Source organism: Salmo trutta, chromosome 1 (genome assembly GCF_901001165.1).
Source record: "Salmo trutta chromosome 1, fSalTru1.1, whole genome shotgun sequence".
In the NCBI taxonomy this organism is placed as follows: domain Eukaryota; kingdom Metazoa; phylum Chordata; class Actinopteri; order Salmoniformes; family Salmonidae; genus Salmo; species Salmo trutta.
The window spans coordinates 33,371,737-33,395,758 of NC_042957.1; the positions used below are offsets into that span (position 1 = coordinate 33,371,737).

At 40.7% G+C, this 24,022-nt stretch overlaps 1 protein-coding gene across 1 annotated transcript in view; it reads left to right on the plus strand.

Moving 5' to 3' along the window:
• Positions 1–24,022, plus strand: part of rngtt (RNA guanylyltransferase and 5'-phosphatase) — a 149,594-nt gene that overhangs the window by 60,676 nt on the left and 64,896 nt on the right. The window contains exon 12 of the mRNA XM_029754085.1: positions 5,181–5,345. Coding sequence (XP_029609945.1) covers positions 5,181–5,345 — 165 coding nt within the window. The remainder of the gene's footprint in view (positions 1–5,180; positions 5,346–24,022) is intronic.

The window sequence follows — 24,022 nt, forward strand, 5'->3', positions numbered from 1 at the left end:
TCATTTATTGATACTGTTTTAACCCCTATTTAAGATAATTTTTGGTTGACTGTCCTTAGTACAGCTGTCTTACCCCATCACGTAACTCCAAATAAAACGTTTTAACCCATTGTTTTTGTTGTCAGAAGCCGTTGTATTGCTTGAACCAACTGAGCCATATGTTTTAAAACATTCTGTCCTTGCGTCCGTAGTTCAGATAGCATAGTAGCTCACACATGTATAGTCATTTTTCTCCGAATTGTATGGTCACGGTCTTAAAGTCTCATTACTTAAAGGGCTTTGAAAACAATGAACACAATATTGGGATGCAAACCAGGTGCTTGTAGGATCTTCTGGGCCTTTCCCAGTCATGGTGGACAAAACGTGCATCTCACTGAAGACCACTTCTGAATTAGGTTAGGATATGGTGGTAGTACTTCACGGGAGTTGGTGATGCAGAGGGCCTAGTAGAACAGAATGCGGCCCTTCTCACTCAGTAGCCTTTCGGAAGCAGGATCAAAGCTAGGTCCCTCTTGGTTCTCACTGGCAAAGACTGTGTCCTGCACCCTGATGGTAGGAAGGTGCACTGGTCAATTATTACGGTACTAAAACCCATAGACAAATGTCTTGAAACAGAGCAATTACACATAACTTGGGTTAGTGTTGATATTTCATGTTAGACTCATCAATACCAATCTTCGCCAAAGATTGTAAATTAACCCATTTTAAGCTTTTACCTACAGTGCCTTCGGAAAGTATTCAGACCCCTTGACTTTTTCCACATTTTGTTATGTTACAGCCTTATTCTAAAATGGATAAAAAATATGGAAAAAACTCAGCAATCTACACACAATACCCCATAATGACAAAGCTAAAAAACGTTTTTAGACATTTTTGCACATTTATTATGAATAAAAAACAGGTTTTATTGAAATAAGTATTCATTAGCTCAGGTGTATCCTGTTTCAATTGATCATCCTTGATATGTTTCTACAACTTGGAGTCCAGTTGTGGTAAATTCAGTTTATTTGGACATGATTTGGAAAGGCACACACCTGTCTATATAAGGTCCCACAATTGACAGTGCATGTCAGAGCAACAACCAAGCCATAAGGTCGAAGGAATTGTCTGTAGAGCTCCGAGACAGGATTGTGTCGAAGGGTACCAAAACATTTCTGCAGCATTGAAGGTCGCCAAGAACACAGTGTCCTCCATCATTCTTAAATGGAAGAAGTTTGGAGCAACCAAGATTCTTCCTAGAGCTGGTCGCCTGGCTAAACTGAGCAATCGGGGGAGAGTACTCACTTGTTAACTAATCTTCATTGACACCTGCTGTATACCATGAGAATAAGGCAATTTCGCCTAAGATGTTAGGTGTGTGGCATTATAACAAGCTTGGCACACCTGTATTTGGGGAGTTTCTCGTATTCTTCTCTACAGACTCTCTTAAACGCGGTCAGGTTGGATGGGGAGCGTCGCTGCACAGCTATTTTCAGGTCTCTCCAGAGAGGTTTTGATCAGATTCAAGTCCGGGCTCTGGCTGGGCCACTCAAGGACATTGAGACTTGTCCCGAAGCCACTCCTGCATTGTCTTGGCTGTGTGCTTTGGGTCATTGTCCTGTTGTAAGGTGAACCTTCACCAGAATCTGAGGTCCTGAACACTCTGGAGCAGGTTTTCGTCAAGGATCTCTCAGTACTTTTGCTCTGTTCATCTTTCCCTTGATCCTGACTAGTCACCCAGTCCTTGCCGCTGAAAAACATCTGCACAGTATGATGCTGTCACCAGCATGCTTCACCGTAGGGATGGTGCCATGTTTCCTCCAAACGTGACGCTTGGCATTCAGGCCAAATATTTTAATCTTGGTTTCATCAGACCAGATAATCTTGTTTCTCATGGTCTGAGAGTTCTTTAGGTGCCTTTAGGCAAACTCCAAGCAGGCTGTCATGTGCCTTTTGCTGAGGGGTGGTTTCCATCTGGCCACTCTACCATAAAGGCCTGATTGGTGGAGTGCTGGTTGTCCTTCTGAAAGGTTCTCCCATCTACACAGAGGAAATCTGGAGCTCTGTCAGTGACCATTGAGTTCTTGGTCACCTCCCTGACCAAGGCCCTTCTCCCCTGATTGCTCAGTTTGGCAGGCGGCCAGCTCTAGGAAGAGTCTTGGTGGTTCCAAACTTCTTACATTTAAGAATGATGGAGGCCGCTGTGTTCTTGGGGACCTTCAATGTCGCAGAAAGTTTTGTATAGTACCAAATAGAGCCCTTGCTGTGGTACTTATTCAGACAAGAATACATTTCAGGTCTGGAAAAATGCACACTAAAGTAACTAGGGATGGAAATTAAGCTGCCTGCTTGCCAGAGGTACTTTGTGCCTAATCAGCTTGCCAGTGCCCAAATTCCTGATGTTCCATCACTGAAAGTAACCTTACTGTACCATCTATAGACCACTTATTTTCCCCCATTTGTTTAAGAAATTCATGCTGATGCAACAAACGGGGATATGGTTTACCTATATGATACCTGGAAGACTATGAATGGCTCCGTATCTACCTGGAAGATAATCAGCCTCTGGCTCCGCCTCTCCTGAGTCCGTACGGGAGTTGCAGCGATGAGACAAGACTGTAACTACAACCAATGGAATACCACGAAATTGGTAGAAAGTTGTGATTTGGACTGGTGCCCTGATATCACTGATGCTAAATGAGTCCCAGAGAGGGCAGTACTGACTTGCCTTTGTAGGTATTAATTGAGGACCCAATTAATGTGAGACAACATTTTGTTGGCCGTCAGGTCCTCTGCAGCCACTTCCTGCACCCTCATGGACAGTGTTGTAGTAGAGCTTGAAGAACCTGCCAAGGTGTTGTAATTTGTTGGGAAGCACTGCACCAGCGTCACTGCTCACTGTGGCCTACAGCCTTGCCCATGGCGCGCTGAAGCACTATCCACAAATTCTTGGCCAGGTCGTCCGACAGGCCATGTACCTTGCCAAGGTAGTTTTGCATGAGGTTAATATTGTGCATGATCTTGCTGCCCAAGTGGTACCGACTGTACATGAGGTCATTCCATGAGCACTCCAGGGTCCTCAGCTTGTGGTGGCCCCCCAGCAACTTGGCTTGATCTATCATTAACGAAGTGTCTGCCACCCTCCCGGGCACTGCACAGGAAGGGAGGAGAAATATTCATACATAAATATATTAACTGTACATTGTCATATCAAATACAATGCAAGCCATCAATAATAGTTCCTTTTCAAGTGGCATTTAATGGTGCAGCAGAACATACCTGAAAATATATAAGGTTTTCCACAGCTGAGGCTAGCTGACTGTGTTGCATCCCTGCATCCTTCAGGTTCCTAATGATGTTGATGCTTTGCCCTCCAAGCATTGCTGGTTTTTGCCAGGGAGTTCTGGATGTCCTTCCCGTCTCCCAGGGCATTGTGGAGCCGACGGAGGCCTGAACGGACCCTGTTTAACTGGGAGTAGATTGCAGCCTGGAGAGTGGAGACAGACAATTTTAAATGGTTTAGATAAGGATTTGCATTAATCAAAGGGCAGTAGCGACAGAATGCAGTCAATGTCTAAGCTAAACAAATTAGTTTCTACCTTCAGTCGTGCTTCTACTAAAACTTCAGATCTAACTGGGTGATCAATATTCATGGGATTTTTGTCCGTTTTTTGGTTTTAGCAGATTAATGATTACTTTTCTAATGATTGTGCTTGCTAGTTATGGATCCATACAAGCTAGCTAGTTAGCTTCAAAATTGTTAGCAAAATAACTTTACCTAATCGATTTTGGCGCTTGTTACGAACTCTTAATAACAGTAACTTGGACAATAGCTTCCAAAAACAATATTACAGAAGAAAAAAGCTTGTTAACTAGCCATAAAATAATGGCATTTAAACTTACCTGCCATGACAACTAACAGCTGGGCTTCTTTGATGGACATTCTTTGGTGGATACAAGTGGTAACCTGGTTAATGCATGTCTTGATTGACAGGTGTTTGCGCCAGACAACACGGCCCATGTGAGCTGTCACCAACCAACCAGTGTAGAGTATACTGGTCTGTGTTATCCTCATCTGATTGGTTAGAAGAAAGAGGTCCCACCTCCAAGACCTCCTGTTCTCACTCACTCTCTCTCCTTGCTTGCAAATCTCTGTTTGCACATCTACAAATCTTTTTGTCACATAGGGCGTTAAAGCACTGCCAAAAGTCTAAGGGCGCGAAATTGACATGCACAGGTGTACAGATGCAATTATTGCTCACAAATATTAAGTTACCTGTAGGAGAATGTGCTTACAACTACAGATTATTCTTTCATCTTCACAAGTCATCAGTTACACACTTGCAAATTGTGTTTACAACTACAAATATATTCTACATGTTCAAATCGCTATGTCAATGATTTACCCCCATAGACCTGGGTCATATTCATTAGGGCGCAAAGAAAAACGAAAAACAAGCGTTACTTATTTGGCAAGTTCAGGTAGTGTAGTCCATCCCTGTTTCTGTCCGTGTTCAGAGTCATATTCATTAGGCACCAAACGGAAGAGAACGGACTGACCGCTTAGTGCCTAACGGAAGATTTATGGCCCCTGAGGTTTGGGAGACATACTGCTGTCAGTCTGAAGTGAACCTATCCTTTTCTCAGAAGCTCTGTGTGAAAAACAGGAGTGGAGGACATTAGACGAGACCCGTTGGCATGGCGACCTCACTAAAACGTTGATTGAATACACAGACACTCATTACCTGTGGCTTCTAGCTGCCTTAGCGATGCTCTTTATTTGATGGCTCTAGCTATCCCAAGAGAACTCAACAATCTCAATCTCTCTCTCTGTCTCGTCTTCTTTTTATTTCTCTCTCCCTTTCTCTCTCTTCAGTTCAGCTCATGATTATTCAGACCTGTACACTGTTGCCATGGCACTGGATTGGCAGCTCGTAACCTTGTCATATCTAGACCAATCTATCGAGAGGAAGATATGAAAGATTGGATTTCGTTTGAAAATATCAACCAAGTAAAAACATCCAAATGCATTCGTATTCACTGTACCATTGAGCTGTGGGGGAGATATTAGCCCTACTTTTATTGCCTTTGCATTAGTATGTCAGGTTTTGCGTTAGTTCCTTCTTAAATGAATTATAGAAACGCAAAGCCTCACACTGTGTTCAAAGATGATTCATTTGTTTGTCTGTTTTGTCTTTCAGGGTCAGCCGGTCGGTCAGTGTGATTTCAATATTCGGCTGTTGTGCATAGAGAAAGAGATCATCTCCCCTCGGATGGAGAAGATGAAGACGGGACAGATCGACAAGACAAAGGAGCCCTTCAGTGTCAGGAACAAGCCATTCTTTGACATCCACGCAGCACGAAAGGTAATACACGCATTCATGTGCACATGCACAAACTGTGCCAGGGCCAGATCATCACAAGTCTGTGGTGGTCTGACATTCTAGCCGTACATGTTACTAATGCATTATTTAACTTTTTCATCAGTTCAGGGACTCATCTAAGGCCTAATCAAAACAACAGGATAGATGAACTTTCAGTGACATCACAGTCGCCGATTTTGTTTTCTCTCTTTGAAACAAATATGTATTATTAATCTTGAAGCATTAATGTGCTCTCATAAAGGGTACATTGCATTTTCTTCCCACGCTGTGCTTTTACTGTAGATTGACTGCTTTTGACTGCCTTCGTACAAAGGGCATTGTAGATTCCTCTACCACCATTAAAGGAAAATAAATGTGATCAAAGCTTTTTTTTAATCAGTGGGAATATTCATATAAACTATAAATAATCAACTGAAAAAATAATTAGCTCAAATGCTTATTGGCCTATGTGGCTCCACTATTTACAATCTATTATTGATTATTCGCAGATCATGGAGATATTCTAAGGAGCCTTTTTATATTAGAAAACCCAGCCTACCTCTATACAGAGTTATTTGTGTTTGCAGATCATGTGCTGCTGCTGACAAGGACAAGAGTGTTTTTATTCTCCAAAAGCTATTAAACCTCGCCAGCAAGGCCCTGCACCCTCGGTCTCATAATGGCTCCACTGAAGGACATTGCGCAAAAAAACTACATCTACACTGCGCCAGATCAGTGGGAAACTGTAGCTCTGTACGTTCCATTAAATGCCTGATAACATAGTAGAGGGAGCAAGGGTTTATGGCAGTCTTCACATTTTTCCCACCACTGTTCATATGGCTGGTCTGGTCATGGCGGAAGCAGGGAACAGCTCCAGTCCCAGCTACTATCACTGATCTCTTTGTGCTGAAGCCTGTTTTGTCCTGCATGAAATGTTAGCCATGAATGACTGGGTTACCCCCCTGGTAAACCCTGTTCCAACTTCCAACCTCTCCTGTCTGAGGCTTTTATGACAGATTGCCCACTGTCTTGTTAGCAGGATGTAGATTAAGATATTCCAGAAATGAAGTCATTGGAATTACGCCTGCCTCGTTCGCTATGTCTTTGTTCTGATGCTGAGGCCATCTGCTCTGCGTACAGCCATATCTCTGTTAGAGACATCATGAAATGGGGGAATAGGAATCTGGTTTATTCATTCGCGGTGGCGCAGCTTTCCACTTCATGGCATGTTTGCCGGAAATTCCTTTTATGATATTTCAATAAGGCCGAGGCTGTGTGATGGCTTTTCTTCAAGTTTCCAGCTCCCCTGAATTAACACTAGAACTGCCATAGACCAACGGCCACTGACGTTTGATTGTGTAATAAAAGTAATCCGCAATAAAAATCTACGTCCTGCTCCTTCCCTGACCTTTCCTAAATGTTTGTATTTTACATTGCTCAATTTGTCTGAATTTAGAAATCACAGAGAAATATTTAGAGCCTTTTGACCTGTTTCTTTACACCTATTCCCAACTTAACCCTCCAAAACAATGCGCTGTAAGACGTTGGTACCAGATGCTAATGCATCTCTCTCTCTCCTTACTGAATGAATGAAAGGATGAATAGGTGATAATTGTGCATGTTGCTTCACAATTTAAAATTAAATTAGGCCCAACCAAATGAGGGTGAGGAGGTTGATTTAATTTAGAAAGAAAAGTTTCTTGTGCCTGTTTATCAGCGTTGGCGCTCATGTTTATCTTTTTATGGCTCAAATCCCGTTAACGGGATCGATTTGACAACATCCGGTGAAATGGCAGAGCGCCAAATACATTTTATTTTATTAAAAATTATTTAACTTTCATACATTCACAAGTGCAATACACCAAATTAAAGATGAACTTCTTGTTAATCTAGCCACAGTGTCAGATTTCTAAAAGGCTTTACGGTGAAAGCAAACAATGCTATTATGTGAGGACAGCACCCCATCAAACAACACAGACAATCATATTTCATCCCGCCAGGCGCGACATAAAACTCAGAAATAACGATATAATTCATGCCTTACCTTTTGACGAGCTTCTTCTGTTGGCACTCCAATATGTCCCATAAACATCACAAATGGTCCTTTTGTTCGATTAATTCCATCGTTATATATCCAAAATGTCCATTTATTTGGCGCGTTTGATCCAGAAAAACACCGGTTCCAACTCGCGCAACATGACTACAAAATATCTCAAGTTACCTGTAATCTTTATCCAAACATTTCAAACAAATTTCCTAATACAACTTTAGGTATTTTTTAACGTAAATAATCAATACAATTTAAGACGGGATTAACTGTGTTCAATACCGGAGGAAAACAAAGTGGAGCATGCTTTTCAGGTCACGCGCCTCTATCAAACAGTACACTTCCCTCGAGCCTCGTTCTGAACAGGGCTACTTCTTCATTACACAAAGGAAAAACATCAACCAATTTCTAAAGACTGTTGTCATCCAGCGGAAGAGATAGGAACTGCAAGCAACTGCCTTAGAATTATGGATTCTCAATGAAATCCCATTGAAAAGAGTGACTTAAAAAAAGAATCCTGGATGGTTTGTCTTCGGGGTTTCGCCTGCCAAATAAGTTCTGTTATACTCAGACATCATTCAAACAGTTTTAGAAACCTTAGAGTGTTTTCTATCCAAATCTACGAATTATATGCATATCCTAGCTTCTGGGCCTGAGTAGCAGGCAGTATACTTTGGGCACACTTTTCATCCGGGCGTGAAAATAGCGTCCCCCATGCCATAAGAAGTTATAGCACATCGTTTGACCGCGATCCTTGCGGGTTGATGTCATTCTCTTTTATATTTTACTTTGTAAAAATAAGCTGTTACGGGACTGTTTTATTTACAATAAATTAGATTAGTAATATATTTATTGTAAGGGAAAATGAAAACATGCTACCGGTTGCAGTAGGTCTTTAGAATAGTGCAAAACATATCCTTGGCTTTATCCAAGTTGATAAGTAAGGGGAAACCATGCCTGTCAGCCTGCACAGCCGGCCAATCAGAACTATACCAAAACTAATTTCACACATAAGACACAGCCTATAGACGGGATGAAATGTACAATAGTCTGATGAGGGACAATATTATCAGTTGTTAAATTGTACATGAAGCGATGGGCACATCTTATATTTGACAGGTGCAGGGGAAGGAGCATCAGTTTATCAAATCCTCCTTCAGAGTCACATGCAGGTAAAATGTTAAGATTTCTATATAGTATCAGGAAGATAATATTTTGCAGTTTCTATGATACTTACCGTTGTCAAATATTTACAAAATTCAAGAGGTGGAGCTCTATTTCCAAATGTCACTTTTTGCAACAATATCTGGGCTATCCATGCATTCAGCACATGACCACTCGTGCGGCAGCATTGCTCTGGCTACTAAGCAAAGACTAGTAACGTAATAAACTTATGCAATTCTGTTTTCTTTTAAATACATTTTATTTCCACAATATTTCTTTAGACTTGCCAAAACTAAATTATGGACTTCTTTATGATGGACTTGAACTAGTGCTTTTTCATTTGTACTTGTAGCCTAGACTAACATAAACTAATGAAAATGCTTTTATGTTCCTTGAAATAATAGTTTTTCAGTATCCTGTTACCTAAGACTTTTATAAACACAACCAAATGATTATTCATCAGATAGCATGTATTTATTAGACTGTTAGAATGTTGATGGCTTAGTGTTGAAAATTGGCTTTAGGCCTGCATTTTTCACTAGGACTTTTGTAGAATTATACAAAACATATCCTTTACTCTATCTAATCAAATAACTATTGTTATATTTTACATGGATATATTTCACTAATTTCTTTATGCACTATTTATCAATCGTTGGTTCTTATGTTTGCGCACCTCGCGGGTTGATATGCATCTGATGCATATGCTAATGGAGACGCCCGGCAGCGTTCTCTAGCGGTTCTCTATTCAAATTGGACTATATAAGACTATCTATTTTATTTTGTTTGGGGAATTGTTTTGAATTGACTGCAATAGCTGGTCTGCTGTTGGAATACAAAGGACTTATAGTTCCTCTGTTTTATTTTATCATTTTGCCTTTTATTCAGTAAATTGGACGTTGATGGGACTGGAAAATTGACCCCTTGGAGGCAAAAAGCATGTGCTGAGTGGAAGATGAGGCTTTAGATTAGATTTTTACCTTAGCTCTGGTCTAAGTTAAGGGCCTATTAGCAGACGAGTATGGGAGAGGTTTTCAGATGGAGAGCCCTTTTGTCATTTGAAATGACTGACAGTAGATGAGGAAAAGATCTGGGCTTAATGAATAGTGTCACTGAATGCTCTTTCACATCAGCTAAATGTGCTCACTCACTGGGTATAATTAAGCTTTGTGCAAGAGCCCACAGTCAATTACATCTACATTTTAGTCATTTAGCAAACACTCTTATCCAGCTCAGTAATACCTTTTATTAATAGCTTTCCTTATATTTCTCATGCAACAAATACTTACTTACAGTGCCTTCAGAAAGTATTCACACCCCTTTACTTTTTTCACATGGATTTAATTGTCATTTTTTTGTGAACAATATACACAAAATGTCAAAGTGGAAGAAAAATTCTAACATTTTGTAAAACATTTATGAAAAATAAAACACTAATATACAGTATCTTGATTAGATAAGTAGTTAACCCCCTGAGTCAATACATGTTAGAATCATCTTTGGCAGTGATTACAGCTGTGAGGATTTCTGAGTAAGTCTTTAAGAGCGTTCTACACGGGATTGTGCAACATTTGCCCATTTTATTATTTTCAAAATTCTTCAAGCTCCATCAATTTGGTTGTTGATAATTTCTAGGTCTTGCCATAAAATTTGAAGCCGATTTAAGAACATTCATTGTCTTCTTCGTAAGCAACTTCAGTGTTGGCCTTGTGTTTTAGGTTATTGTCTTGCTGAAGGTGAATTCATCTCCCAGTGTCTGGTGGAAAGCATACTGTACCAGGTCTTCCTGTAAGATTTTGCCTGTGCTTAGCTTTATTCCATTTCTTCTTTTTTTATCCTGAAAAATTCCCCAGTTCTTAATGATTACAAGCATACCCATAACATGATGCAGCCACCACTATGCTTGAAAATATAAAGTACTCAGTTATGTATTGGATTTGCCCCAAACATAACACAAGACTTGGTATTCAAGACAAAACGTGAATTGCTTTGACACACCCCCCCTTCATGCTAACGAGTCATTCTGACTGCATTCTAACAGTGTAATTAATCCGTTTCATATATGCTATCATAAAGATAATAATTTGGTTGTGTTTATGAAGGCCTTGGATAGCATTAGAATACCATTTTTATATTATTTCAAACAACACAATCATTTTCATTAGTTTATGTTACTGTGGTAGGCTATATGTAAAAATAAAAACACTAAGTCAGGTGTTCAATCAATTTTATTAGCGGAGTGTCTTTTGTTACAACTATGAAATAGAAAGCATGTGTAGGAACACGGTAACAACTTCTTTTTATAACTACAAAATAAATCAAATACGCCAACCACCAAGACACACAATCAGCAAGACGTGCGGTCCAATGATGAAAACATCAGTAGCCTAAACATCATTATTAATGTCAAGTGGCCTTGATAAATAAAGGAATGATTGCATTATAATATGTGTCGATATGACAGCAGTCAATAATAGGCAATTATTGTCAGCTCGTGCTTACATTGTGTGCATCTTCAGGCAATGGCGTCAGTTGAATTTCATTTATCTCCTATCCATTGTGCTAACAGTTTACACAAATCTTCGTAACTTTCACTTCCTTGACATACTTTGACATACAGTTCCTTTGTTTGGTTGTAGTGCGTAATAGTCTCCAGGCTTTCTCTTGATTGTGTCCTGTTGTCTTGCCATTCTTCAGCACCGTTGTGGACTACAACGGCTGTGCAGGTGCCTTTAGTTTTTGCGCAGAGGGAGGAAGCTCCCATCTCACTTTGTTCATGGTGCCAGCCAGGCTTGTTTTCTTTGCAAGAAACTTGTTCGCCAATGACAGTGAAGTGAAGAAATTCTCCATGGTGACATTTGTCCCCTTGTCAACATAAGATTCCGCAAGCCTCATTACCACATTCTCCGACACTCGCAAACCTGCTGCCCGGTGTGGATCTTTTCCCGGATATTGAAAGCCTTTCAGCATGTACAATTACACACGCTCTCACTGTGTAGCCTACTCCAAGTAGGTCAGAGTAGACTGATAAGACTGCTTGGATTTGGTGGACTGATATAGGGTACATACCTTTTTGAGATCATAATTCGAATAGATCAAAACAATACAATAGCCCTGTTCTTCTTTCACAATTGGTGATTACAGAATTATGCATCATTCGCTTCCCCTCACTCATCAACTCACCCATCCCCCCCAACCTCATACTTTACTTCATGTATTTAATCTGTTGTGTGTGTGAAATTAGTTTCAAAATTGACTACTTTAGCGGTTCTAGTGTTAGTTGTACCATTGGTCTCATGGTGATATCTGCCAATAGGTGCCCTTTGTGAAGCATTGAATTACCTCCCTAGTCTTTCTGGTTTAATCTGTGTTTGAAATTCACTGCTTGACTGAGGTACCTTCAATTATCTGTATGTGTGGGGTACAGAGATGAGGAAGTCATTCAAAAAATCTGGTTAAACACTTATTGCACTTAGTATAATGTGACTTGTTAAGCACATTTTTACTCCTGAACGTATTTAGGCTTGCCATAACAAAGGTGTTGAATACTTTTTGACTCAAGACATTTAAGCTTTTCATTTTTTATTAATTTGTAAAAAAATATCTGAAAACATCATTCCACTTTGACATTATGGGGTGTGGTGTTTAGGCCAGTGACTAAAACATCTCCATTCAGGCTGTAACACAGCAACATTTGGAAAAAGTCAAGGGGTGTGACTACTTTCCGAAGGCAATGCATGTGTGTTAAGTACGTATTTGTTTCGCGAGTTATCTCTCCCTGCCTTACCCATCAGTCCAATGTCCACAACTCATTTATAAAACCCAGCAAACCGTTAGTTCAATAAACTGTGCGTAATTGGATCATTAAAGCTGTGTGATGAGTATCAGCAAGTCTTGACCCTGTGGGTCTGAGACCTCTAACCCCTTCAATAACACCAGCTTAATATTAGTCAGAAACTGCAGTCCTTTATCTGTGTTGCACCATGAGAGAGCCACTTTGAGACTTCTAATGCAGCGCAATGGAATTATCTCAGCTCTATTGTATTCCGGTTTGGGCCTGGCACTTGTTGCTCTTACCTCTGGCTGTATTTCCTGGCTGTGTTGGCCCATTGTTGTTTTTGTTGTACCTCAGGACTCATCCAGCCAGTCACAAGTTAATGGATGGTGATGACCGCATGACTGCCTCTCTGTATCCCATCATGGTTGCATCACAAATGGCACCCTATTCCCAATTGCATGGTATTATCAATCAATAGCATGGTATTATTTCACTGTAATAGCTACTGTAAATTGGACAGTGCAGTTAGATTAAGAAGAATTTAAGCTTTCTGCCAATATCAGATATGTCTGTCCTGGGAAATGTTCTTGTTACTTACAACCTCATGCTAATCGCATTAGCCTACGTTAGCTCAACCATCCTGCAGGGGACCCACCTATCCTGTAGAGATTTTAAGGCATCAACCCACGGTTCTCAGAATGACAGAAATCACAAAATGTATAGTAATTAATCTTAACAGAACATGCAACGGTGTGTCATTCTTACCGAATTCCGATGTCCGTAAGGTTAGGAGAAGCTTTCTCCAAAGTAAATTGAATTAAATTGCCAAATTTATATAGCCTAATTCAGTCAGAAGGCCCCGCAATTTGTGCAGAGCGCACGGCAAAGACCAAATCGGCCTTCCCTGTAGCTCAGTTGGTAGAGCATGGTGTTTGCAACGCATGGTGTTTGCAACGCCAGGGTTGTGGGTTCGATTCCCACGGGGGGCCAGTACAAATGTATGAAATGTAAGTCGCTCTGGATAAGAGCGTCTGCTAAATGACTAAAATGTAAATGTAAATGTAGATGATTGTTAAATTGCGACTGTCAGTGAAAAGCAGAGACCCAGCCAAGCATATCACAATATTTAAAAATAGAATAGTGGAAAAACGGTTTGTAAAACAAATGGCTATTGCTGTAAAGAGAAGATAATGAAAAGACTCCAGTCTGTCTTTTAGGTTACTTTTCAGAGATTTTTATAACTATCTTATTGGCACAAGCGGATAACATCGTCCATATCCCCGGTGAGTGTGCATATTCACTGTCCTTATTATTGGGTCAGTGCTACTTTTGTTTGTTTTTGGACAATAACTCCCTCCTCCAGGTTAGATTGGGCGTCATATTGTATTTGTCTCCTCTTTTCGTAGGCCTAATACAGTTGAAGTCAGAAGTTTACATACACTTAGGTTGGAGTCATTAAAACTTGTTTTTTAACCACTCCACAAATTTCTTGTTAACAAACTATAGTTTTGGCAAGTCGGTTAGGACATCTACTTTGTACGTGACACAAGTAATTTTTCCAACAATTGTTTACAGACAGATTATTTCACTTATAATTCACTGTATCACAATTCCAGTGGGTCAGAAGATTACATACACTAAGTTGACAGTGCCTTTAAACAGCTTGGAAAATTCCAGAAAATTATGTAATGGCTTTAGGAACTTCTGTTAGGCTAATTGACATCATTTGATTCAATTGGAGGTCTACCTGTGGATGTATTTCAAGGCCTACCTTCAAACTCAGAGCCTCTTTGCTTGACATCATGGGGAAATCAAAATAAATCAGCCAAGACATAGATAAAATATTGTAGACCTCCACAAGTCTGGTTCATCCTTGGGAGCAATTTCCAAACGCCTGAAGGTACCAAGTTCATCTGTACAAACAATAGTATGCAAGTATAAATGCCATTGGACCACGCAGCCGTCATACCGTTTAGGAAGGGGACGCGTTCTGTCTCCTAAAGATGAACGTACTTTGGTGCGAAATGTGCAAATCAATCCCAGGACAACAGCAAAGGACCTTGTGAAGATGCTGGAGGAAACGGGTACAAAAGTATCTATATCCACAGTAAAACGAGTCCTATATCGACATAACCTGAAAGGCCGCTCAGCAAGGAAGAAGCTATTGCTCCAAAACCACCATAAAAAAGCCAGACTATGGTTTGCAACTGCACATGGGGACAAAGATTGTACTTTTTGGAGAAATGTCCTCTGGTCTGATGAAACAAAAATGGAACTGTTTTGCCATAATGACCATTGTTATGTTTGGAAGAAAAAGGGGGAGGCATGCAAGCCGAAGAACACCATCCCGACCGTGAAGCACGAGGGTGGCAGCATCATGTTGTGGAGGTGCTTTGCTGCAAGAGAGACTGGTGCACTTCACAAAATGGATGGCATCATGACGGAGAACATTATGTGGATATATTAAAGCAACATCTCAAGACATCAGTCAGGAAGTTAAAGCTTGGTTGCAAATGGGTCTTCCAAATGGACAATGACCCCAAGCATACTTCCAAAGTTGTGGCAAAATGGCTTAAAGACAACAAAGTCAAGGTATTGGAGTGGCCATCACAAAGCCCTGACCATAGAACATTTGTGGGCAGAACTGAAAGCGCGTGCGAGCAAGGAGGCCTACAAACCTGACTCAGTTACACCAGCTCTTCCAGGAGGAATGGGCCAAAATTCACCCAACTTATTGTGGGAAACTTGTGGAAGGCTACCCGAAACGTTTGACCCAAGTTAAACAATTTAAAGGCAATGCTACCAAATACTAATTGAGTGTGTGTAAACTTCTGACCCACTGGGAATGTGATGAAAGAAATAAAAGCTGAAATAAATCACTCTCTACTATTATTCTGACATTTCACATTCTTAAAATAAAGTGGTGATTGATCCTAACTGACCTAGGACAGAGAATTGTTACTCTGATTAAATGTCAGGAATTGTGAAATACGGAGTTTAAATGTATTTGGCTAAGGTGTATGTAATCTTCCGACTTCAACTGTATATGGATCAGACAATGTTTGTCAGTGTCGGCAGAGTAGGTTGCCTTATAATTTTTGTTGTATTAAAAAAGATTCTGCTAATGTCTCCAGTCATATAAAGTTTAGTAGAATGCATGAAGTGTATTTATCAAAGGCCAACATTTTCCTTTGCAAAGTAAGGAGAACAAATGTAGGCTGTCTGATATAGCCTAGGACTACTCTACGTCACTACGCGCTGCATTGAACAGTCTTTTTTTGTGAACAAATCTAATCACCACGTTAGGAATCAAGGCTAGAAGTCTGAAAATGCCAGAATGCTTTATTATAAAGGTGCATTTTTATGATGATAAATTAGCTTCCCCAAACTTGAAACACACACGCCACGTATGTTAGAGCAACTTCCCAAATGTTAATTTTCCTCAGGCAACAAGACGAGTAACAAACAGCAAAATCACAAGCCTATGTCAATCTACTGTACCCCATAGTAGAAAAGTTTACCAAAGCTTGTCGGTCTGTGCGAGAAAGAAATAGCCTGTTCCAAACAAACTCTAAGACAGTTGTGGGACGATAGATCCCAAATTCATACAACGAGTAGGCCTAGGCTTCATCCCCCAAAATATAAAAAAGCAACGAGGCTCATGCACCAGATCAGAACTTTTAGCATACAATTTAGATAAACTGTTATTTCTTCACATTTTAAGGCAGTAGGCTACATGCGAATGTTCGTTCCATAATGCAATTAGCAGGAAAACACCATTTGTGAGGGGTTTCATGTGACAGAGATGAAAATATCCATTAGAAATTTTCAAAGAGGGGAGGTCTAAGTATGCAACACCTAGCATGGCTTGCTAAAATGACTAGGATTGTGCTTTTGGCTACTGGACAATAAAATACATTTGATTTGAAAACCAACAGGACATGAGAGGAGAAAGGCCACTGGTTTCAGTGGCATATGTAAAGTCTTTATAAAATAATTGCCTGCGCGTTTGGTTGGATTTTGGTTAGGCTACTCGGAAGCAAGGTAAGACGTGCCTCATACGTAGTAAAACGTTCAGGTTTCAAACAATTAAGTATATGTTTTCAAAATGCATACTGCCTCCAGCTCATTGCAAAGTCGTGTGTGTGTGACGCACTGAAGCCTGCCTAGTTGCCAATACACTTGATTGGCGAATGGGAACCGTGCTTTAATTACCAGTTGAGAAATAAAACATTAAGCTCTTTTTAATCATGGCCTGCCTAGCACCGCCTGCCTGCCCTCCAGCAGTTCAAGGTGAACGTGGTGGGGACTGGGAGGGAGACGCAGTCCGGGGATGGAGAAGGAGAGAGTCATGGGGATGGTGGGGGTTGTGTGTGTGTGTGTGTGTGTGTGTGTGTGTGTGCGCGCGCATTGAAGGTGTTCTGTCCTTCCCTTATCTAGGTAGGCTTATGTTAAACAATTCTAAGGTCTTGTCCAGATTGCCATTTTTTTATCAGACGTTTTAGACAATGTTCATTGTTTTTGTTTGTTTTTGTGTCCATGTATGTCATTGGAAGGTGTTCTGTCCTTCCCTTATCTAAGTGTATTTAACAAATTCCAAGGTCTTGTCCAGATTGCCTTATTTGAATCAGAAGTTTTGGTCTCTTTTGTGTTTTTGTGTGCAATACGGATTGCCGTCTTTGAAGTTTTCGAGAATGTTCAGTGTGCCATTTTGTAAACTCAATCATTACAGAAGTGATATGCGTTGCGATGACATTTTATTTAGCGTAATTAAAAATGTTGAGATGCTGATTAAATCCCTGCTTCCCCTTATCGGTATTTAATTAATAGCAAACTGTAGAAGCGCGTAATCATTCATTCGCTTGCAGCAAACCTAAAGCAAGTAGCTTTTCAGATCTGTTTTTCTCCAGCAAATGTTTGTCTTCTCAGAAAATTCTTGTACAAACTTCTCCTGTATTAAAACTTCGAGACTTTGTCTGATAATAGGCCATACACAACCAAGAGAAAACGCAAAGAATGTAGTGTTGACACTGTCTTAGAACATTCCATCAATACCACCCCCTCCACACTATACCGCAAGTGCACTCAAACACACACCATCCACAATGCCCAGCAACACTGTCCTTGGTAACATCGCAGCAATTACCATGGTTGGATTCAAGGACTACATGCATTCTCTCTTCCCTTCAACAGTACCTTACAAAGAGAAACATGTAGCTTACCTTCTTTTATAAGGGCTAAGAATTACCAGATCAATGATTAAAAGGGTTTGTTTACCTCAGTTCTTTTGGGAATTACAAGCTTTCTTCAAGGCCTCGTCGGGGAAAAAATGAAGCAATAGACGCTGATAAATGAATGTAGTTAATGGTGTATTCTGTAGAGTGATGAGTGTGTGATTGCCATACCAATATATTTTTTGTCTTTAGTTTGGCACTCCATTACATGCCCTCCAGGCTTAGAGAGAGCTTGTACACTACAGTTGGAGAGAGCCTTAAGCTCACTGAGTGAAGTCAGCAGGTGTCAGTCAATCTTCAGATGTGCTCAGAAAGCCTGGCTCTCGGTGGGGTTCTGAGCTCTTTTCAATGTTTCAGTCAGACACCACCTCGTCAGCCAGGCCTCTGCTCAGCCGCCCTCAGTGGATGACTCATAACGCTCTCCTGGCTGCATCCCAAATGTCACCCTATACCCTTTATAGTGCACCACTTTTGACCAGGGCCCCTAGGGCTCTTGTCAAAAGAAGTGCACTATATAGGAAATATAGGGTGCCATTTGCGTTCACATCCTGCGTTCACATCCAGACCCAGGATCCCCCAGTAAATCTGCCCACTGTCCTTACCCAGCGCTCAGAACACAGTTAATCCACCCCTGTCTAAAACAATACAAGGATATGTATTCTTCTCTCTACCTTGCATTTGGACAGTTATGCCTTGTCGGACTCTTTTATATTGGCATTAAACCTCTTTGAAAAAGACAGGCTCTCTCTCTCTGGACGTGTCCAAAATCTGTCTCGCCTACTACTTACTAATACTATGTACTAATTGTACTACCTACTATTTAGAACATACATTTTTGTAAAAACGAATGCAATAAGCAACATATATAAACATACTAGGCTTACCCATCCAGAGAACGCGTCGTCTAATGCGCAATTGCACTGATGCCCGACATTATCTCATTATCAGCTATTGTCAAACATGTGAATCTAGAAAGATGATTCTCTTCCTCTAAAGTGTGCAGCAAATTCTACTAGATGAAAATAGTAAATTAATATAACATCCTGACATTTAAAACTTATTTTTGAAATTTCACTTCATATAAAAACGTCTTATTTTTGCATACCTAACATGCCTAGTATTTTGATGGCAAATATGGGTATTCGAACATGGCCACGTTCTTTGTCTGTTGCTGTAAGCTCTGTCAGACAGTCGTGTGAGGACCTCCGTGTCGGGTGCTTTCTGGGAAATAATGCAACAAGCATCATCATCCCTATCATTACCTTTTTCATATGGAAGTTGAACACACGTGATACACCTCAACATCAGACTCGCCACAAGCTCAGCATTACAGAACTTGAGTGTGCATTGGACCCCGAAGTGCTAATTTACTGCTGAATTACACCAGACAGAATTAAGTCCTTATTGGTACCTCAGGCTCCCGTTGCATCCCAGATCGCTTTGCAGTTGTGTAAAATTCAGAAGTAGTGTTTTCATTCATCATTAAGCTTCTAAGCCAGCAACCATCCTGCCTATATGTAGGCTACATATCTACCTCAAAAACCTTGTGCCACTGCACATTGATCTGGGACTGGTACTCCCTGTGTATATACTGTAGCTTCTTTCTTGTGTATTTCTATTCCTCATATATATATATATATATATATATATTTTTACTCTGCATTGTTGGGAAAGGGCTCGTAAGTAAGCATTTCATTGTAAAGTCTACACCTGTTGTATTTGGCACATGTGACACAAATGTTTTATTTCATTTTGATTTTAGGTATCACTTTAGGGCTGGAAGAGTGGAGGGTTCAGGCACTGGTGGGGAATATGTTCAGAAGCATAATGGAAATGAACTCTTTGCTCTTATGTTGGAGGGTCAGCTCCCTGCCTACACTCATGTCTGCAGTAAGTGGATGTGCCACTGCCACCACCTTCAATTGGATTTGCAATCCAAAATAATCACTCATCTTGAATACTGAACTGTTTGGTATAAAACTCATCCTGAGTCAGCGAGTCTTGGACAGTCACTTGCCCAAGATCAGTTTTGGATACACACGGTGGCATATCACTTTCAGTGATCGCTACACTGAACTGACCAAATCAAATATGGCAGTGTGTACAGCATCTTGCTCATGAATTTCTTTCATTTGATGATGGTTTTATTGAATCCGTCCATCAAAGCCAAAAGTCCTCTGCCGCAGCTTCATAAACTCTGACCTTGTTTGACTCAAGGCCTTGTTACTCAGTTGTCCCATGCTCTCTCATGTCAGCTTGTGTATTTAACAGGGAGGCTCAACCAACTGAGTCTATATTCTTATATAGCGAATGGACTGCCATAATCTACCAATTGAGCCATACGGGACCCCATCTTAGTCTGCGTCCCAAATGGCAGTCCATTCCATTTATAGCGCACTTATTTTGACCAGAGCCCTGATCAATAGAAGTGTGCTATGTAGTGAGTGGAGTGAAAGTTGCAGGTATGGAAAATTGCAGGTATGGAAGAAATGATGAGGCAAAACAGTATTGCTCATGGTGTACGTGTCGTGATTCTGTGAAAGCCTTGGTGGTTTGCTCACAGCCGTCAGATGGCTTTTAATGCTGAACGTGATTTACTGTGGTTTTACTGATACAGTAAATGTGTTCTCCCCCCCCCCTCATTGTGCATGACGTCTGGATACGTAGTATGTCTCCATATACACTTACAACACTAGAGAAACTTACTTTCGGTTTTGAACACCAGCTTTTAACAGCTGAAAATACAATATTTTTAGTAATTGAAAATGTATTTCACAGTGGTTTAGACGGTACAATGATCCTCTGAAATTAGGCGATCTATTCGATTTTTTGCAACACGGGCAAATTATTGCACCTTTAACTGAACATTTGGCAGTCTTACGGCTTGGGGGTAGAAGCTGTTCAGGATCCTGTTGGTTCCAGACTTGGTGCATCAGTACCGCTTGTCATGCGGTAGCAGAGAGAGCAGTCTATGACATGGGTAGCTGGAGTCTTTGAAAATGTTTAGTCCCTTCCTCTGACTCCGCCTGGTATAGAGGTCCTGAATGGCAGGGCCGTACGCCCTCCCCTCTGTAGATTAGAGTGAATCTCAGTTTTGCAGGGGACTGTGCCACTGAACTATGACCACTATTCTATAGAGCTTATCTTGTGTGTGTCTCTATAAGACTGTCCCCTAATCTGATATAGCCAGTGCAGTGCTCCGGGAGCAGCCATTTTGGAGCTACTTTTATACGCTTCAGAGGAGAATTGAGTCTTTTGAAAGAGAATAAGGTGTCACTATTCTGTGGTAGATGTGAGTAGCTTGTTTCCATTCCTAAGCTACTGATTAGTGCTCAGTGCAGATATCTCATAAACACCCCCGTTTAACACTTTTTCTTTTTTTTTCTTAGGTGTGATTTCATCACTTCAAATGTGAGATTCTCTGACGAGAAATTCAGTTTTGTATCAGATTGTTAGTTAATGAATGTTTTGGGCTGATCCTGCAGTTTTATCTGAGAATGATCCATGTCAGGATTCTCCCCAGGATTTATTAAGACGGTGGTGCTGCTGAGTACGGCCGGGAGGAGTTCCCAGAGGTGGGCAGTGCCCCACTTTGGAATCAGACATTTCTGAGTTTTTGAACACCTGTAACTGCCATATTTTTTTAAAACATAAAAATGTACATAGTGGTGCAGTCAGTCCACAAGGTGGCACAGCTCCTCTCTTACCTGCTTTGGGGAGAACCCTGCATAATGATATTAATATTTTGAGTGAAAGATTCTCAGGCGAAAACAGACAATTTACATGCAACTGCATTTTTATCAGATAGACAGTCACACCAGCTGTGGCTCTGAAATTAATTCAGAGCCTTTTTGTTAATTGCACATTATTTATTGAATGTGTTATATGTAAAAAAAAAAATGCTCCAATACTCTCACTACTTAGTTCAGAGGCTGGCTGCCTCTTGAACTACTGTCTTCTCAGCCTCAGAGCAGCTTCCTCTGAGAGAAGAGGGGCGGGGCAGCTAGGAGTAGGGATGTGATCTTGTGTGTGTCCCAAATGGTACCCTACCCCCTATGTAGTGCACTACTTTTGGAGTAGGGTTTGTAGGGTGCCCTTGTTTTATCTCGTTCCCTGTGATTGTTACCTTCACAGCCTTTGTAAAACATGCTTTTATTATATCTGGTACAGCGTAGGAGTTCAGGGTTGATGAGAACCAAGCACTCGGGGACAGACCGTTCAATAAAGCACGGAGGTTGCAGTGGTAGTGATGTTTTTTCACCAGAAGAATGGTGACCTGGGCATTGTAAATACTACACATCACCAAGCGCCTTACATGACGTTATCACCCACCATTTTATTCGATCAAGGCGTAATTAGGACGTTTGTTAATATCAATATTAAACAGACCAGCAGGATGGTTGAAGGTAAGTTCTTCATATGCGATTTGTTGCGAAGGTGTGCGCTGCTATCAGACCTGTGGTCTGCAGGGAGGCATAGAGAGAGGGAGGTGAAAGAATGCAGGGAGGCCATGCAATTCAGTACTCATCTCTAAAACAAAAGCAATTTAGGTCAAAGGAGCCCATACTAACAAAGGGAAACAGAACAGATAGATCCCAGTAAGAACTGTATCATCGAGGCTCAAAATAAGGAAAAACAAAAAAATAGAACTTATTCAACAAAGATCAAATGTAATATATTAGAATAATAAAGCAAACTGGATGGAATATGGGGGAAAAGGCACCAAATTATTTTTTTAATCTTCTGCATAGAAATGCTACCAAAAATAATTTACTGAAACTTGTTACAAATGATGCCAGGTGGCGCAGTGGTCTAAGGCACTGCATCGCAGTGCTAGCTGTGCCACCAGAGATTCTGGGTTCGCGCCCAGGCTCTGTCGCAGCCGGCCACGACCGAGAGGCCCATGGGGCGGCGCACAATTGGCCCAGCGTCATCCGGGTTAGGGAGGGTTTGGCCACAGGGATATCCTTGTCTCATCGCGCACTAGCGACTCCTGTGGCAGGCCGGGTGCAGTGCACGCTGACCAGGTCGCCAGGTGTACGGTGTTTCCTCCGACGCATTGGTGCGGCTGGCTTCCGGGTTGGATGTGCATTGTGTCAAGAAGCAGTGCGGTTGGGTTGTGTTTCGGAGGACACATGGCTCTCGACCTTCGCCTCTCCCGAGTCCGTACGGGAGTTGCAGCGATGAGACAAGACTGTAACTACTACCAATTGGATACCACGAAATTGGGGGAGAAAAAGGGGTTAAATCCCCCCAAAATTACGGAGTCACCTATGATTCACCAAATTATATTTTGAAAGAGGAAGCTAAGTACTTTAAGCATATGTTTTCGTTTCTCCTCCATCTCCTCTAACTGAAGCTAATTGTATGGATTTCTTTCCCATTAATAATGCCAAATTAAGACATACAGAAAGACTCATGTGAAGTACAGAGGAGGATCTTCTTGATGCAATTACAGCCTTTAAGTCTAGGAAAACTCAAGGGCTGGGTGGCATACCAGTTGAGGTATACCAAACCTTTTTTGATATACTCAGAGGACCGTTATTAGCATATTTTAACCACTCCTTTGTAAATGGTAGATTATCAGACACTCAACAAGGTCAGATTTCATTATTACTGAAACAGGATACAAGTGGGAAATATAAAGATTGGGGGCTGTGATGCAAAGAATTCTAGCAAAATATATAGCGCATAGAATTAAAGGTATTGTCGGACATTATTCATTCTAATCAGACAGGTTTTTTACATGGAAGATACATTGGAGATAATATAAAGCAAGTACTGGAAACAATAGAACACTATGAAAAATCTGGGAAACCAGGCCTGCTGTTCATAAAAGGCTTTTGATAAAGTACGACTGGAGTTTATATATAAATGCCTGCCTGGAACATTTCAATTTAGGAGAATATCTTATAAAATGGGTTAAAATCATGTATAGTAACCCTAGGATTAAAATAGTAAATAATGGCTACTTCTCGAACTGTGAAGAGGAGTAAAACAAGGTTGTCCACTATCGGCATATCTATTTATTATGGCCATCGAAATGTTAGCTATTAAAATCAGATCCAACAATAATATCAAGGGATTATAAATACCGGGCTTAAAAACAAAGTTGTCATTGTATGCTGATGATTCATGTTTTCTTTTAAATGCACAACTTGGATCCCTCCACAGCATCATAGAGGATCTAGATAATTATTCTAATCTCTCTGGATTACAACCAAATTATGATAAGTGATATTACGTATTGAATCACAAAAAATGCTACTTTTACTTTACCATGTAGTTTACCAATAAAATGGTCTGATGGTGATGTGGATATACTCGGTATACATATACCAAAATCAATAAATTATCTCTCCAATAAATTTTTATAGAAAGTTAACAAAAATTCATCAGATCTTGCTACCATGGAAAGGTAAATAACTTTCTATTTGTGGAAAACTCTTTAGTCATA